Source organism: Apteryx mantelli, chromosome 28, assembly GCF_036417845.1.
Source record: "Apteryx mantelli isolate bAptMan1 chromosome 28, bAptMan1.hap1, whole genome shotgun sequence".
Taxonomy (NCBI): Eukaryota; Metazoa; Chordata; class Aves; order Apterygiformes; family Apterygidae; genus Apteryx; species Apteryx mantelli.
In genome coordinates, this window is record NC_090005.1 from 788,948 (window position 1) to 804,362 (window position 15,415).

Below are 15,415 nucleotides of genomic sequence, written 5' to 3' on the forward strand. Positions count from 1 at the left end.
TTAGAGAATGATATTGTAATCACCAAGGAAATAGTAACTTTTAAATGCATCATTGTGTATATATGTGTATGTACATATATAAATATATATATAAATATATATATATAAAAAAAATCTATCTTAACTTTCCTAATGTTTAAAGTACAAAGATATCTAAAAGGACTTTTTTTTTGCAATGACAGAATAAATTATAAACAGGGGTCCAAAAAGAAAAGAAAAGTGAATTCCTTGTCTTTTCAGAATAGCATCATGTACCTAAGTTCCCTTTGCAGTATGAGCTCTCTGCAAACTTGCAACCAAAGAAAGTCTTTTAACATTGACTTCTGGGACAAACTTGAGTTCTGTTTAGTTTAGGTGGTTTTTTGCTTGTTTTTTTTTTTTTCCTCCTTTTAAAAATTCCCTCCCCTTGGAGCGATCGAAGCCTTCTCGAACCATGTGACGGACGGGCGAAGCGGAGGGTAGGAGCATTGCGACCGAGCCGGGACGGGTGCTGCATGGTGTCTTCTCCGTGGTCGTTTTGCTCTTGGAGAGCTGTTCTCCTTAGTTCTGTGGGGCGGGATGCGAAGACCCTTTGGACTGATCTCAATTTGCAATAAAGTCGAAACCTGAGACCGAAGCATCATGTTGTTCTCGTGCTCCAGCAGCTGGGCAGAGCCTGTCCCTCTGCGGAGGTCGCGGCAGCGCAGAGGGGCCGGGGTCCCGCGGGACGTTGGGCGCTGCTGCTGTGGCTTTCCCCGGCGGGAGCCCGTGTCCTGCCAGCCGTGTCCCGGGCTTTCAGTGGCGGCGGGTGACATCTGTGCTCCGACTCCTCTGCTGCAGGGCCATAGCTGGGACCGACATCCCGGCACTAACGTCTGGTGCCGTCGGCTTATTTCTTCGGTCGCGGAGATGCTGCCGATGGCGCGAGACGTGTCCTAGCCGAGACCCTTCGGCTCCGTCCCTGGGTAAGTTTGCACCATCCTGCCGACGCAGAGTCGGTGTCCAGCGGAGTTTGACCCAAGCGTCCGCGCCGCAATAGCGCGCCTTTATCCGGTGCTGCTCCCGGGCTCGGTGCCGGCCACAGCAGAGCTTTCCTCCATGCTGCCGTGGTTCTTCCGAGCTGCTCCAGCATCCGAAAGCCTTTTCCGCGGTGGGCGCGCGTGGCCGGGTCGCTGCGGCGGCGTTGCGGCCCGAGGGCTCCTGTCCGCGCCAGAGCGTGGAGACCTACTCGTGCTGCGGCGGCGAGAGCCCAGATTGCCGCGCTCGGGGCTGTTGGCAGGCGCCTGCCGCGCTCCACGTCCTTCACTCGGCTCTCGGAGCCGGGCGGGCGAGCAAGCGTACCGGGTGAAAGCCGCTGTCGGCAGCATCCCGCGCTGGGCGGCCTTGCTGCCGGCTGCTTTCTGCCCATGCCACGCGGGGAGGATTGAGCTGGAGAGCGCTCGCGCTGTGCTCTCGCCGCCGGTTCCCGGAGCAGCCGGGAGCGGGGCTGGCGCTGCTTCCTTTGGGGTCTCTGCAGCAGGTCTCCTGGACGTAGCGGGATGCAAACCCATCCGTGCTCAGCCGGAGCAGGCGAGAGCTGCAAAGCCCCGGGTGAGGAATGCGAGACGCCACCGAAACTTGCTGAGAGCAGCTACCGCCTGCGCGGGAGCCAGGCTGCTTCCGTGCAAACAAACAGCCCCCGTCGCCATCTGCCCGGCGCGGCCCCTGCGCCAGCTGCTGCTCCGAGGCAGCCGTCGCCAAGACGGGTCCCGGCAAAGGCTCGTGGCGGTACGAAAACCCCCGCGGCGTTGTCACTGCCGCCACCGCCGCTGCTTCCGGAGGTGTTTCTGAGGCTGGTGCACGCGTGGCGGCTCCCGCGGTCCGCTTCGCAGGGCGCGCGGGGGGGAAAAGCCCCTGCAGGGACGCGCGCAGCCTTTGCGCACGGCGCTGCACGCGGCGCTTCCCCGGAGGGAGGCCCGGGCACCTGGGGCCGCCGCCACCGCTGATAAGGTCGCGTCACTCTATCCGGGGCTCCGCCGCCGCTGCCAAAGCAAATCCCTGTAATTGAGTGTCTAATTAATACCTAAAAATACGGCCCGCAGCTGCTGCCGGAATCTGGCCCGTGGCGAGGGCAGGGGGAGGCGCAGCGGCACAGGAGGATGCGGTGCTGCCGTGTAACCTTGGCCAAGGTGCCCCGAAATGGGTGGGCGGCACCTGCTCTCCGAGGTTCGGGCAGACCGGAGCTGATGGCAACTTCGTCCCTTTTTTTTTCCTTTTTTTTTTTTTTTTTTCCTTTCCTGTTTTCCTTTCTCGCAGTTGTGGCGTGAGCTCTCCGGCTGCAGCTCCTTCCCTTCAGCAGCCGGGTTTTCCCCTCGGCTCTGCTCAGCCCCGGCTCGCTCCACTGCGGGCACCGGGTGCTCATCGCCCGTGGGATCTGCTGAGCAGCAAACCCTGTCTGCTCAGTTACTGCTAATTGGGGCAGAGGCTTTCGTTCACCCTTGTCGTGCCTCTCGATGCTAAGTTTAATACCGTTCTTAAGGCCGGTAAAATTGACGGAAAGCTCATGCTCCAGCCCCGGACGCCTGGGTCGCAGCCGCTTTCCCTGCCGCGGGCGCTTGCCGGCTGGCGGCAGGTCCCCGGGGGCCGGGTCCCCCGACGCTGCGCCCGGCCGTCTCGCGTGATGCGATGCAGAAGTCGTTTCATGCCCCAGCAGGTTAATTATGCAGCGCTCACCCTTTTTTTTTTTTTTTTTTTTTTTTTTTTTTGCTTGGTTTTGCTCCTTTGCTCGTCCCCACTGCTGTGAGTTTGTTTATTTATTTTTAAGCCGTTTCGCAGATTTCCCTCCTGGGTGACTTTGGAATTAATTCGATCAATGCACGCCTGATGAAGCAAAATGCAGTTTTTACCCTGGAGTCAGAGCTGACTCAGGGTGGCTCCCGCGCGGATGAAGCAGTGGCTGTGCCCGTTCTCCCAGAAAGAGGTCGTTCCTGCCTGGAGGGGCCTCGCGCGCCGAGCTTTTTTAGTCGGGAATTCGGAAATCTTTCGAACTTTGAATTTCAGATTTTTATTTCAACGCCTGTATCAGCCTGGTTTCTGCTGGCGATGAGTGTCGTTTAAAACAAAATGGAAAGGGGGGGAAAAAAAAACAGAAAAACAAAAAGGAGCCGCCTTTTTCCGTGGCAGTGCCGGCGGCTGCTCTTCCTATCGAGCCTTGCTGTAGTGGGAACATCCAACGCAGCCGGGTGCTTTCTGCCTCCCGCAAAGGTCTATTTTAGCTTTTTTTTAGCGCCTGAGGGGGAGGGAAGCCGGGGGCCGGCTGCTTCCAGCAGGACGAGCCCAGGGAGCCAGTGGCGAAGGTCCGGCCGGCGCCAGCCCTGCTCGGGTGGGAGAGGGGCGCCGAGCCGGGCATCCCACCTGCTCGGTGCTCCCTCGCTCCTAGGGGGCTGCTTCCGTCTATTTAAAGAAAACTATGATTAACTTCAGGCTATTTTTAAATCGCACCCCGGAGCTCGCAATTAGTGCGCGGGGGAAGATGCAGAGCAGCCGGCAAAGCCCGGGCGCGGGCGGCTCCGGAGCCAGCGCTGGGTGTGGAGGGAGCCCGGCGCGGGCTCTTTCCACCCCAAACAGCAGCGGAGGGGGAGAGCTGGGGAGCCCAGGGCCCCGCAGCCCTGGGGGCTCCGACCGCCGCAAAAACCTTTCCGACAGCTCGAAGCGCGATCCGCCGCGCGTTGATGTTCTGACGCAAAGGTGGCCGTGTTGCGTTTTAATTTTGATGTTGATTTCGAGCCCAAAAGCCGGAGGGATGTCCTGGGCCACCTTCCCAGAGGTGAAGGTCTAGGGTCTTCTCCAGGATGTCCCGCTTGCCTCCCGCCGACGCGGCGAGCAAGGTCCACCTAAACTTTCTTCCCTTTCCCCTCTCGCCTAGGTCCGTCCGGACACAGCAGCCCCCTCCTAGCTTCGCTGCCGATTCCCGGCCGGCCACTCCATCCCCCCTTGGACATCAAGCACTTCCTGACCTTCCGGCTCAACGGGACGTCGCCGCTCAACCTCTTCCCCAACTTCAACACGGTGAGTCCGGGGGCTGGCGAGCGCAGGCGGGTGGCGCTGCTCCTGTCCCCAAAATGCATCTTCTCCGTGAACCTCCCCGGGTAGTTTTGGCCGCCTGATGGGGGTCTCCAGCCGCCGCACGCGAGCGCGTTTGCAGGGACCGGGAGTCCCCGGGTGCAATGGGGGCGGCGCGTTAGCGAAGCATCCGGCAAGGCCGGTTCCCCCTCCGCCCATCGCGCTTGTAGACCAAAACTAAAAAGAGCCTCCGTTTTAACCAACTTCAATTGGGTTTTGCTCCGGGAATCAATAGTAATAGAGTAACTGAAGAGCAGTTCATTTGTTTAAACTAAATAAATAAATGAAAAGAGCACCTATAAGGACACGAGGCGTCTGGCTGATGGCGCGTGGCCTCGAGCTGGTGTCGGGGAGCCTCGTCGTCGCAGAGTTTCTTCTACTAGTTTGCGTGGTTCAAGCTCGGGCTGAAGCCAGACCGAGCACTTGGACTATGCAATTAAACGCATCTTTGCAGAGCCGCCTTTCCTTGGATGTGTAAATGCAGAGATGCACGAGAGCACCTCGGGCGTGAAATATTATTTTCCTCCTTTCGTGCCTCCTTCTCTTCCCAACCTCCCACCCTCAAAACCCGGCATGGCGTCAGTTTAGGATGGCTCCTCGTCCTCCGGCCTCTTCCTCGGCTTCGGGTCTCCGCGCGGCGTTTCGCACGCCGGGGGCTCGTTCCCCGGGAGCCGGCTGACGGCACCGCGGGCGGCGGGACGAGGGGGAGCGCGGTCGGCGGCGTGGGGCGCCGCGCAGCTCCCGTTCCGCCCTGGCGAGCGGGACCGTCCGGCGCTGCCGCCCCGCGCGGCGCCCGCCTTGCCGAGGTGGCTTTGAGATTAGCCCTGCTAGCGAGGTGCAAGACCGTCGTCGAGGTCTTCAAAGGCAGCCGTGGAAATTAAGTACCAAATTCCTGCTGCTGCTGCTGAATGGGATTCAGACATCCAACTCCTTTAAGCTCCTTTGAAATCCTGGCTTTAGCCTGTCTCTCCCCTGTGCTAACAAGCAGAATCGCAGGGGAGGAGAGGAAAGGGGGTTTGATGCCATTAGCGTTGCTGCTCTTTGTTTCTTTTTTTAGCCGCCGGAGTCAGCAGCGAGCTTGAAGCAGGCGCTGTGATTTGTGCCGCTGGGTCTCCCTTGCCCCTGCCGCGGCACGTGTTCTCCGAAGTCATGTCGCTAATAATAATTAGGAAACGAGTCTCCTGCGCGTGCATGCGGAGGGGGAACCGGCCTTGCCAGATGTGCAGCCCCGCGGCACAGCTGTGCGAGGGGCAAGCCGGGCCCGCCGCCCCTGCGGGGGGTCTGCGTTTGGGAGCTAATCCCTGCGAGATCCCTGGTTCGCAGGGCCGCTCGCCGAGCGCCTCCCCGGGCCGGAAGAGGACTAAGCCCTTTAGCCGCTCGGGATGCACGTGTCCGCAGGCGCGTGCTGCGACTCTGCAGGGCTCCGAGAAAGCTTTCAGAGTCCCAGGTGCAGGGAGGGCTCGTACCTGCGGGGAAAGGGCAGAGAGGCTTCTGCACCGTCCTGCGTGCGAGACTTGGAGCATCCCGGAGCCCTGGGACACGCTTGGGCCCGACCCAGGGAACCCGGCTGCCTCTGCAGTCCGCGGGCCCTCGTTTGCCCCAGAGGGGGGTTCGGGTACGTGAGCATTTTGCAATGCGTTTCGGCGTTGCTCTGCCCTGCGCGCTGCGGTGTGAGTCGTCCCCTCCGCAGCTGCTTGCAACTGCCCGGCAGAGCGCTGCGCGCTTTGGGCAGGTCACAAGGTTCTCATGAACCCAGCAGATGTTTTACTCTGGAGCAAGCAAAACCTTTCCAAACTGAGCTCTCCTGCCACTTACAACAACAACAACAGGAAGGGGGAAAAAAAAGACCCTAATGCGATACGGAAGGCGCGTTTCGTGCTCAAAAGGCACTTTCCAGCTCTTAGGATGCTGCAAATCCCCGAGACGTAGCAGCATCTTGCCAAAGCCCGGCAGAAGACGCGATCTGAGCTGATAGTCTGTCCCTGCGAATTCCCCTTCCTGACCCCGGTGGCTGGCAGGAAGTTCAGCGCCAAGGTCGCTATTTATATCGGTAGGAACATCCAGGGATGAAGAAAGTCATTTGAGTCAGTAAGAACTGACTATAAAGCCGAGATCTTTGCTCTCCGAGTGCACCGTGCCCCAAAATCCGCCTCTGCTCTCCGGCGGCAGCGGGAGCCCGACGCCCTCGGTCGCTTCCGCTGGCATCTCGCGGGAAGAGCCGCGGCCCGGCCGCGGGAATTGGTACGTACCGCCGCAGCGCGGAGACCTTTGCTCCCACGCGAGCCGCCCCAGGGCGGAATAAGTGGGGTTATATAAATATATGTTTTTTTCCATCTCGATCCCACATATCCAAAACGGAGAGCGAAGCTTCCTGAGGGGCTCTAATTTAGCGCTAATTAATAGGCGTGGAAATGGCTATAGAGCGCGGTGCCGAGGACCCTTCATCGTCAAAACGGCGGGTTTTTGAGGGGGACAGAGGTCCCTGAGCCCCCTCGCTGCAGCCAAAGCCTGCTGGGGGCACACGGCGAGGTTGTGCCGGGCGGGCAGAGCGTCTGGCCAGGATCGACCCAGTGGCACATGCCGGGGGCGAGGGGCCCTCGTGGTCGCTCCGTCTCCGTCCTTGGTCGTGGCAGCTGGCGGTTGCAAAGGCTGGAGCCGTTTTTCTTCCTTTTGCGCGGAAAAGGCGTGTTTTTCTCTTCCCAGCGAGCGCCGGCCCCGCTCCATCCTGCTGCCTGGCAGCACGCCGCCGCTGCCCTTCGCCCCTGCGGCATTCGGTGTCCGGCGCAGAGCAGCGCCGCGGCCGCCCGCAGGGTCCCCCGATGCTCCGCTGCACCCCCAGCACCTCTTCACTCATTTATATTCCAGATAAGCGAGCAAAATTTCATAGCAAACAGGCGCTTCATTAATCACTTGCTATTACCATTCCGCTCACTGCTGCGATGGAATTTGGGGTCTCGATAATGGCTCTGTTGTCCAGGCATGTGCCTCGAAGACTGATGCACCTGTCTCAGCAACTAAATAGCTTTGCAGAGAAATACGATCGCCTAAAAACCCCAGGCTCTACTGACAGCAGGACTCAGATAAGATAATCTTCCTATGCCACAGGGTAGGGGAACAATACTTGCATTATAGATTATAGCCACGCTCACACAAAGACGTTATTCTTATCCCCCCCCCCCTTAATAAATGCATTTTGTTTAAAACAATTATGGCTTTTCGAACAAGTTTGCCGCTGCGGCTGAGGACTGATGCTGAGCATCAGGGAGAGGCAGAAGCACCGGGGCTGTCATCAGCCCGCACGCCGCCACCGAGCCTCCGCGCCGGCCCCCGGCTCGCCGGCCCCGCGGGCAGACGCCTGGAGCCGCTTGTCCTCCGCGCAGGCGCCCCGCGAAACGCCAGGGCAGCGCGGGCTCGCGAGCCGCTCGGGAAGCGCGACAGCGTCCTCCACCTTGCGACGCCACGGCGGTGGGCAAAAATAGGCGACTGCCCGCTTGGTTTAAAAAAAAAAAAAAGCATCGATGCAGAGTATGCAGTTGGTGCACGAGTGCTTCCACGGGCAGCTCTGGGCTTGGCCCAAATCCCAACTCATTCACTAAGTCCTCGCTCCTAGAAACCAGGTGTAAGCCGCCTTGGTGAGCCCTTGCCGGGAGCTGCGCGTGCCGGAGCGCCGTGGCACCCAGCCGCCCTGTGCCTTGCCTCCCCTTGCAGATGGACCCGGTGCAGAAGGCGGTGATCAGCCACACCTTCGGCGTGCCCGCCCCGCTCAAGAAGAAGCAGTTCATCTCCTGCAACATCTGCCACCTGCGCTTCAACTCGGCGGTAAGCGGGGCACCGCTGGCGCGGGGGGACGCTCCAAGGAAAGGCGGAAGTGCAAGTGGGTCCAGGGCTCGGAGGGGCAATAGGGCTGAGCGTGCGCAGTGAAACGCAGCGCCGTGCATGGTGGTACCCAACGCCGTGCACCGCAATACTCAATGTCATGCATGGTGGTACCCAACGCCACGCGCCGCAATACGCAACGCCATGCATGGTGGTACCCAACACCATGCACCATGATACCCAATGCTATGCATGGCGGTACCCAACACCATGTACTGCGATACACAGCCCCATGCATGGTGGTACCCAATGCCATGCGCCACAGTACCCAACACCATGCATGGTGGTACCCAGCACCATGCACTGCGATACCCAATGCTATGCATGGTGGTACCCAACGCCGTGCACTGCAGCAGCCTGGTCCCAGCCCTGGCAGAGGCAGCCCCGGATGTCCCGCGGGACCCGTGCTGCCCTGGGGACCGCAGAGGGCTCGTGGGCATTTCACAGCTCCTGCCAGCTCCGCTCTCCCATCCTTCTGCGGTTGCCCCAGCTTGTGTTTTCCCTGGCATCGTCTTGCTCGCGGGCCCGAGCGCTCCCCGGGCTGCCATGTCCTCTGCTTGCCGCGCTGGCTCTCTTGTCCTCCTGCTGCTCATCATTTTGTTCAGGTCTGTTCCCTGCCGTCCTCGTCTCGGTGTTTGTGCTTAAGCTGCTTTATCAGCCTGCACAGTTCCTATCTGTTCCTTGGGAGCTGAATATAATCTTTCCTGCGCTGCCTTCCCAGAGCACTGCTGTGGCAGGTGGCTTTTTTTCCCAGCCTTTTATTCTAAGTAAATCAACCACCTTGTAGAGGGGCGTAGGGAAGCACTCATTGATCCCCGCAGTAATGAATTGCTCGCAGCTGATCTTTTGTGGGGAAAACTGATTAAAAGTCGGGAAGGGAGCTGGCATTCAAAGCCAGCGGAGCACGTGGCAGGGAGGGACGGGCGCGTTGCAAGCAGCGGGGCCGCGAGCACGGGGGACCCGCAGGAGCTGCTGCTCCGTGCGCGGCTCCTTCCTGCAGCGGCGACACAGCGCAGAGCCGGCGCTCCCGGCGGATGCTCCGAGCGGCGTCTCGCCTGCCCGCAGCGCTGCCGAGCCCCAGCCGCGGGAGCCGGCGCGCCGGTGCCAACGCTCGCGTGCCGGTCTGTGGCCACACGCAATGGCAGCGGCGCTCGCTGACCTACTTAGGCTGCAGCCCAGCCCCGTCCCGACCCCGTTATCTGATGCAGCTTCGTTGTGTTTGCTAATGAGGCTCCGTCGCCGGCGTGCGCGCGCCCCGGCCTTTCTCTTTTCCCACGGACCCGGCCGTGCATGCCGAACGCTTGGATGCTCGTCCCAGTCCTTAAAAAGCAGAGGGTGGGTGGGAAGTTGTGCGTCTTCCCGCCAAGCACGGGAAGCCTCGGCTGAAAACTCCGCGCAAATTAATCCGCGCTGCTCCATAATACAGTGTCTTAATTCACATTGGATTTAGTTTCCATAAATTGCTAAACTCTGGTTGTTTTTGGTGACGATGCTGCGTTGTCCCTGGCTGCTAAGTACACAAGTGTTCGGGTTATTTTCTTTTATGTACGTTTTTATCAGTTCCACGCAGGCGTGAACCCATCAATATGCACTTCATTATTCACCATTTGGCAGGAGAAAGGAGCCCCCGAATGTAAATCGCATGTTAGACACCCGTTAGGTTACGACAGGGGATGTGTCCTCCCCACCAATGTGGTTTTTTATTTTATTTTTACAGCTAGCAATTCATTGTAGGTTTCTGAAGTCATAAATTCTGCCTGAAAGCTTCTTTTAGAAGCGACGCGATGCATTTAATCAGTGCAGGGTCCTTATCTCGGCCCTGCAAGGCGGCGATGGCTCAGCAAAGCGACACCTCGTCCCGAGCGCGCTCGTGCGCGCCGTGAGCAGGCCAGGGGAGCAAAGCCGCCTTGTGGCCCCCCCGGCCCAAAATGCCACCCAGGCGACATCCCTGGCCTCCGGGGACGGATGCCGCCCGGCGGCGCAGCTCAGGGGCCCCGAGGCACGGTGCGGGGTGTGGGGCCGGCTGTGCCCGTGCATCCGTCCATGCATCCGTCCCCGGCCATGGCACCGATGTGGCCCCTGTCTGCCCCTGCAGAACCAGGCGGAAGCGCACTACAAGGGCCACAAGCACGCCCGGCGGCTGAAGGCCATCGAGGCCATGAAGAGCAAGCAGAAAGCGGCGGCGGCGGGCGGCCGGGACAAGCCGGGCGACTTCCCCGCGGCGCTGGCGGGCGGCGGCGCAGGTACGGGGCAGGAACGGCGAGTTCCCCGGGGAGGCGGCAGCCGGCGGCGATGCTGCGAAGGACCCGGCCGCGTCTCCAACGGCGCTTGCGCTAGCGATGCGGCCGCGCCGTGCTCAGGAGCCTCACCGAGCCCCGGAGCGCTGCCCGCCGGTGGGTGGCTGCTCCCCGGCTGGGACTAAGCCCCAAGGCGCAAACGCCCCTGCGCGCGTTAGCAAACGAGCGCTTGCCTGGCGCGGGCGCCCCGGCTGGGATTAGCCGGGCCGGCAGTGCCCGCGGTTTTCTGGTTGGAGCGCCGCATCCGATAGCGGCATCCCGTGAGGGCTCGTGGGAGGGACGGGCTGGCGGGAGCGAGCGTTTCCCCAGGGCAAGGGCAAGCACCGGGGCTGAGCACGGTTGCAATGAGTTGCAGGGAGACCCCTGGGCAGAGCAGAGCGTGTCCAGGATGGGGCAGCAGGGGAGGCGGGGTGTCAGGTCCTGTTGCTCCCCAAAATTTGGGAAACCTTTGCAAGAAGAGGGACCTTTCCCTCCCTGTGGATTCCTGCCTTTTCCCACCAGCTCCCGCCGGCAGCCCGCCCGGCCTCAAGGACGCGGAGGGCGAGAGCAGCAGCCCGGTGCTGGCTCCCAGCCCGGAGGCGTCCACCGCGGAGCTGCCAGGCCCCGTCCCCGCGCCAGCCTCGCCGCCGGCCTCGGAGCCGTCGGAGGGCGGCTCGGACGCTGCCAGCGTGGCCTCCTCGGCGGCGCCGGGTGCCGAGGTGCGGGCGGCTGAGCCGGGCGGCAGCGCCGCCTCCGCCCCGGACGGCGACAAGGAGGGCAAGAAGAGCAAGCAGCACCTCTACTGCCCCACCTGCAAGGTGACCGTCAACTCCCTGTCCCAGCTGGAGGCGCACAACACGGGTAAGGGCGGGCGCCCGCGGGGGACGGGGATGGGGACAGGGATGGGGATGGGGATGCTGCTCCCCACGGCTGCTGACGGCGCTTTGCGGATACGAGCGACTCGCTTGCGGAGTGAGTTTTAGCAGGGTGAAACGCTCCCTTATCGTCCATGTCGCTTAATTAAAGACGTTTTCGGGTGCGTTTAATCAAGCAGTTGGAGGCTAGTTTATATTCTGCTGGGGTTTGGCTTTGAGCTGAGGGCACCCCGCAGCGGCAGTGCCCCCCCCCTCAGACCCAGGATCATCCTTCCGCGGTGATTCGGGCTCACGAAGCCTTGCGAAGAGGTCGGCAGTGTCCCGTGCTGGGCCAGGCGCTATGCCGTCACCGTGGTGGCTGATAAGCAGGCCAAACCCGGGCAAAAACCAGGGAAAGAGCCCAGGGAAGCGGTGGGAGGCTGCACGTGCAGAGCAGACGCGTGGCATTGGGCTCCCGTCGGTGCACGGCGAAGCAGCCCCATCCCGAGCGTGCAAGCCCAGCGCGTCCGTCTGTCCGGGGCAGCCGTGCGTCCGGGCGGCCGTCGGCGGTGCCTCCTGGGGGCGGCGGGCGGGAGAGTTGGGAGCGAGCGAGACGGGAGCGGGCCGGTGCTGCCGCGGCACGGGTGACCTCCAGCGGCTTCTGCAGTCCCTGCAGTGCCAGCTCCTGCCCGACCGGGCTCTTCGTGCAGCACTGGAAAACGGCCCCGTTTCAAGGGAAAGACCCTTTTCTCCCTCGGTTCAGGGGGAGCTGGAAACTAACCCCCCCCCCCAAGCCCCCTCCGAGGTGCAGCCGCGCCGGCGCAGGGGCAGCAGCAGCGGCCGTGGGCACCAAGGTCGGCTAAGGACGGAGCCTCGGCTTAGCTGCACTCGTGTCCTTTTGCTTTTGTCAGCTCCGGTTACAAATTTAGGAGCTGATTTGGGGGAAAAAGAACAAGCAAACAAACAAAATGTTCGCGGGCTCGCGTCCCTCTGCGGCTGTCGCGGCGTGCAGGCTCCTTGCTTAGCACCTTAAAAAATAGAATGAATTAGCGATGGCTTAAATTACCCGTCCGCCCCCGTGCTCGCGGTGCCCGCGCCGGCCGGTGGCAGGACGGGGCGCTCCGTCCCCAGGTGTGCGGGATTTCTGGCTCCTGCTTCCCCACCTCCTTTAACCCCCACGAGCTATTCCCGGCTCTGCCGCCGGCTCCTCCGTGACCTTGGGCATAGCTCGGATGCTGCGGCGCCGAGCGCTGCGGACCGTGCTAATGCCTGGGCACGAGCTGATGGGCTCCAGGACGTGCTTAAAATAGCAGCTTCTCCGAAGGTCTGGCGCAGGGAAGCAGGGGGCACGGCCGGGAAGGCGGCTTCGCCCCGGCCGAGCGTGTCCGGGCTGCGGGTGCCAGCGACCCCTTCCTCCATCCGCGGCGGTGCCGGTGAGGCGATGTCCGGGGGGGGCGCACGGGGCAGCGACCCCCCGATGGGTGAGCTGGCACCAGCGCGGAGCGGGGCGATAGCTGCGTAGCAGCTGGAGGCAGCCAGGCGAGAAGCCGCCTGCGAGCTCCGGAGCCTCTTCCCAAATCCGCCGTCGACCTCGACAAGGTCACGTCCCTTCTCGAGCCTGGCTTTCCCCTCCGGCCTCTCTAGCGTCCGCAGGGGGCCCGGAGCAGCCGGGCGCCGTGCAAAGGGGGGGGCCTGGGGGCACGGTGCTCGCGGTGGCGCGCGGGGCGTCTCTCCCGCAGCGGCTCGTCGTCGGCGCCTCCGCGTTTGCCGAGCGCCCCCGTCTCCCCTCCGCGCCAGGCGCCAAGCACAAGTCGATGCTGGAGGGTCACAGCGCCCAGCTGCGGCGCGGCCGGGGCAAGCTCCTCTCCCGGGCAGGGCACAAGGCCAAGAGGATCGGCAACAAGGGCACCATCAACATCCAGAACAAGGCGTTCCACTGCCAAGTCTGCGAGATCTACGTGAACTCGGAGACCCAGCTCAAGCAGGTGACGGGCGCGCGTCTCGTTGCAAGCGCGCGGCGCCTCCGCGCAGGTCTCCGGGGTGTTGCATCCCCTCCCGATGGCTGCGGAGAGGGGGATTTACCGGCGTTTACAAGATGCATCCCTTTTAGCTCCCTAAGGATTTAAGGTGGGGGGGGGTCTGTACCTGCTTGCCCAGGCCCTATTGCTTCTCCCTGCTGCGGGGAGAAAACAGATGTTGGGTTTGTATTTGCAAAGTCGCGTAAGCCCGGAGCCGGCGTGCAGAGGTCTGAGCCGGGAGGGCTCCCTGGTCCCTGCGGAGCGGCTGATGAATTGATAGCAAAAAGCCCCAGGAAAAGCAGCAGCGTGGGGTGATTTGTGCAATGCGGATAAAATTCCGCTTCGGCGGCGTTCAGGGGCTGGCAGGGCTGGAGCTGGCAGCATGGGCAGGCGGGTGACGGGGGCCGCGGGTGACACGGGCCACGGGTGACGGGGGCCGCGGGTGACACAGGCCGCGGGTGACACGGGCCGCTTTCCCCCTGCAGCACATGAGCAGCCGGAGGCACAAAGACAGGCTGGCGGGGAAGCCGCCCAAGCCGAAGTACAGCCCCTACAACAAGCTGCAGAAGAACGCGGCCCTCGCAGTGAGTATTCTCAAGGTAGCTGCAAGCTTTCCGTCCCTCCGCCGCCCCACGCGCCGGTTGCCGCCTTAGCCAGCTCTTGCAATAAGAGACGCGCCGCCCGTTTTTCCTGCCGCCTCCGTTTCTCGCGTCCCGTGAGCGGAGGCAGCCTGCTGCCCTGGCGGGGGCGAGGGGCTGCCAGCCGTCGTCAGCGCGAAGGAGAGCAGGGGACTCGTCCGTGCGCCGCCCAGCAGCCGCGGTCGAAACAGCCGCAGCGTTTGCGGTTCTTCCACCCATTTTGCAATTCCTGGAGGGGAGAGCTGTGATTTTTTGGATGCTCGGAGCTGCTGGGGTGGGGGTGGTTCGGCCGAGGTCGGGTTTGCAGGGATGCTGCAGGAGCCTCACCGCCCGGCGGCTGGTGTTGGAGGGAAGCGTCGCCGCGCCGGCGGCTCGGCCGAGCCCGTTCCCGCAGCCGGGCGGCTCACGGCTCGCCGCTGTCCCCTCTCTGCCCGCAGTCCAAGCTGGCGTTGCAGAAGCACCTCACCAAGACGCTGGCGACCCGCTTCCTCCCGAGCCCGCTCGCCGCCGCCGCCGTGTGCGCCGTGCCCGGCCCCCTCGCCTTGAGGCCGGCCGCCGCCACCACTCTCTTCCAAGCCCCCATCCTCGGACCAGCGCTTTTCCGGACGCCGCCGGCCCACGTCCGCACCACGCCGGGCCCCATCGTCTTCGCGCCCTACTAGAGCCGCCGGCTGCTCCGGACCCGGCCGCGGAGCGGGGCGATGCTCCCGGCCGGGCTGCCGCTCCGGCTGACGGGAAACTGTAGTCGTAGACGTGCACCCAGGCTTTTCCTCCGCTTGGAGCGAACGATGCCGTGGCCGCGCGCCCCTTCCCCGCCGCCCCGGCCGCGCTCGGCAGAGCATCCCGCCGAGCAGCCGGGACGCGGGGTGATGGACGGCGCCGCCGGCCGCCTCGCTCGGAGCGATAGGCAGAGCCCGGGGCCCCGCGCCTCCCCCCGCCGAAGCACATCGCCCCTCGCCCTGGCGGCACAAGCACAGACCGGGGGCGGACGGGTGCCCCCCGCCTCCGTCCGTCCGTCCCCCCCCCCCCCGCGCAGGGGACGACCTGCCCCTACCTCACGGAGGCGCCGGGAGGCTCCGAACGCCCCTCGAGCGCTTTGCGGTTCTGCAGCGCAAGGCAACGTCGTCGCTCCGAGCCGGCTGCCGCGGCCGGTCATCCCACCCCGTCCCCATCCGGAGCTTCCCGGGAGTTACTCCAGAAAGCCAAGGCGTTCCCGTCCCCCCATCCCCCCCCCCCCCCCCCCGGCCTGGAGCAAGCGGGCGCTGCCCGGCGGGGCCGGAGCTCCGGAGGGACCCCGCGGCCCTCGGAGGGACCCCGCAGCCCTCGTTCTGCTTTTCACTGTGCTCAGAAGACCCAGCGACGGCCTGGGCTGAAAACTGTAACCGCGGCGCTCCGGGCTCCGGGCTCCAATTGTGCCGCTGTAAATAGAAATATGCAGGAAAGTCGCAACCCAAATGGACCTTGTGCTGGCGTGACGACCCCCCCCACCCCCAAATCTATGCAATCCAGTGGGAGCAGCTCGCCCGTCGCGTTTGCCGGCTGCGGTTTACTTTGGTGCTCATGCTGTCTGTACAGCCGGGAGCGTCGTCTGGAGCAGAAGGAAAACGATGGAACGCTTGGATCTGTGCAGACGGGTCCCTCTAGAGCCCCGTCCCCTCCCCTAGCCCAGGGTG

General features: G+C 62.9%; 1 protein-coding gene across 1 annotated transcript in view; it reads left to right on the top strand.

Moving 5' to 3' along the window:
• ZNF385C (zinc finger protein 385C) overlaps positions 1-14,945 on the top strand; it is a 42,553-nt gene extending 27,608 nt beyond the window's left edge. The window contains exons 4-10 of the mRNA XM_067311771.1: positions 3,884-4,026; positions 7,789-7,899; positions 10,052-10,199; positions 10,755-11,093; positions 12,884-13,071; positions 13,590-13,703; positions 14,180-14,945. Of these exons, the coding sequence (XP_067167872.1) occupies positions 3,884-4,026; positions 7,789-7,899; positions 10,052-10,199; positions 10,755-11,093; positions 12,884-13,071; positions 13,590-13,703; positions 14,180-14,404 (1,268 nt within the window). The 3' untranslated portion in view covers positions 14,405-14,945. The remainder of the gene's footprint in view (positions 1-3,883; positions 4,027-7,788; positions 7,900-10,051; positions 10,200-10,754; positions 11,094-12,883; positions 13,072-13,589; positions 13,704-14,179) is intronic.
• Positions 14,946-15,415: the final 470 nt, after the last annotated feature.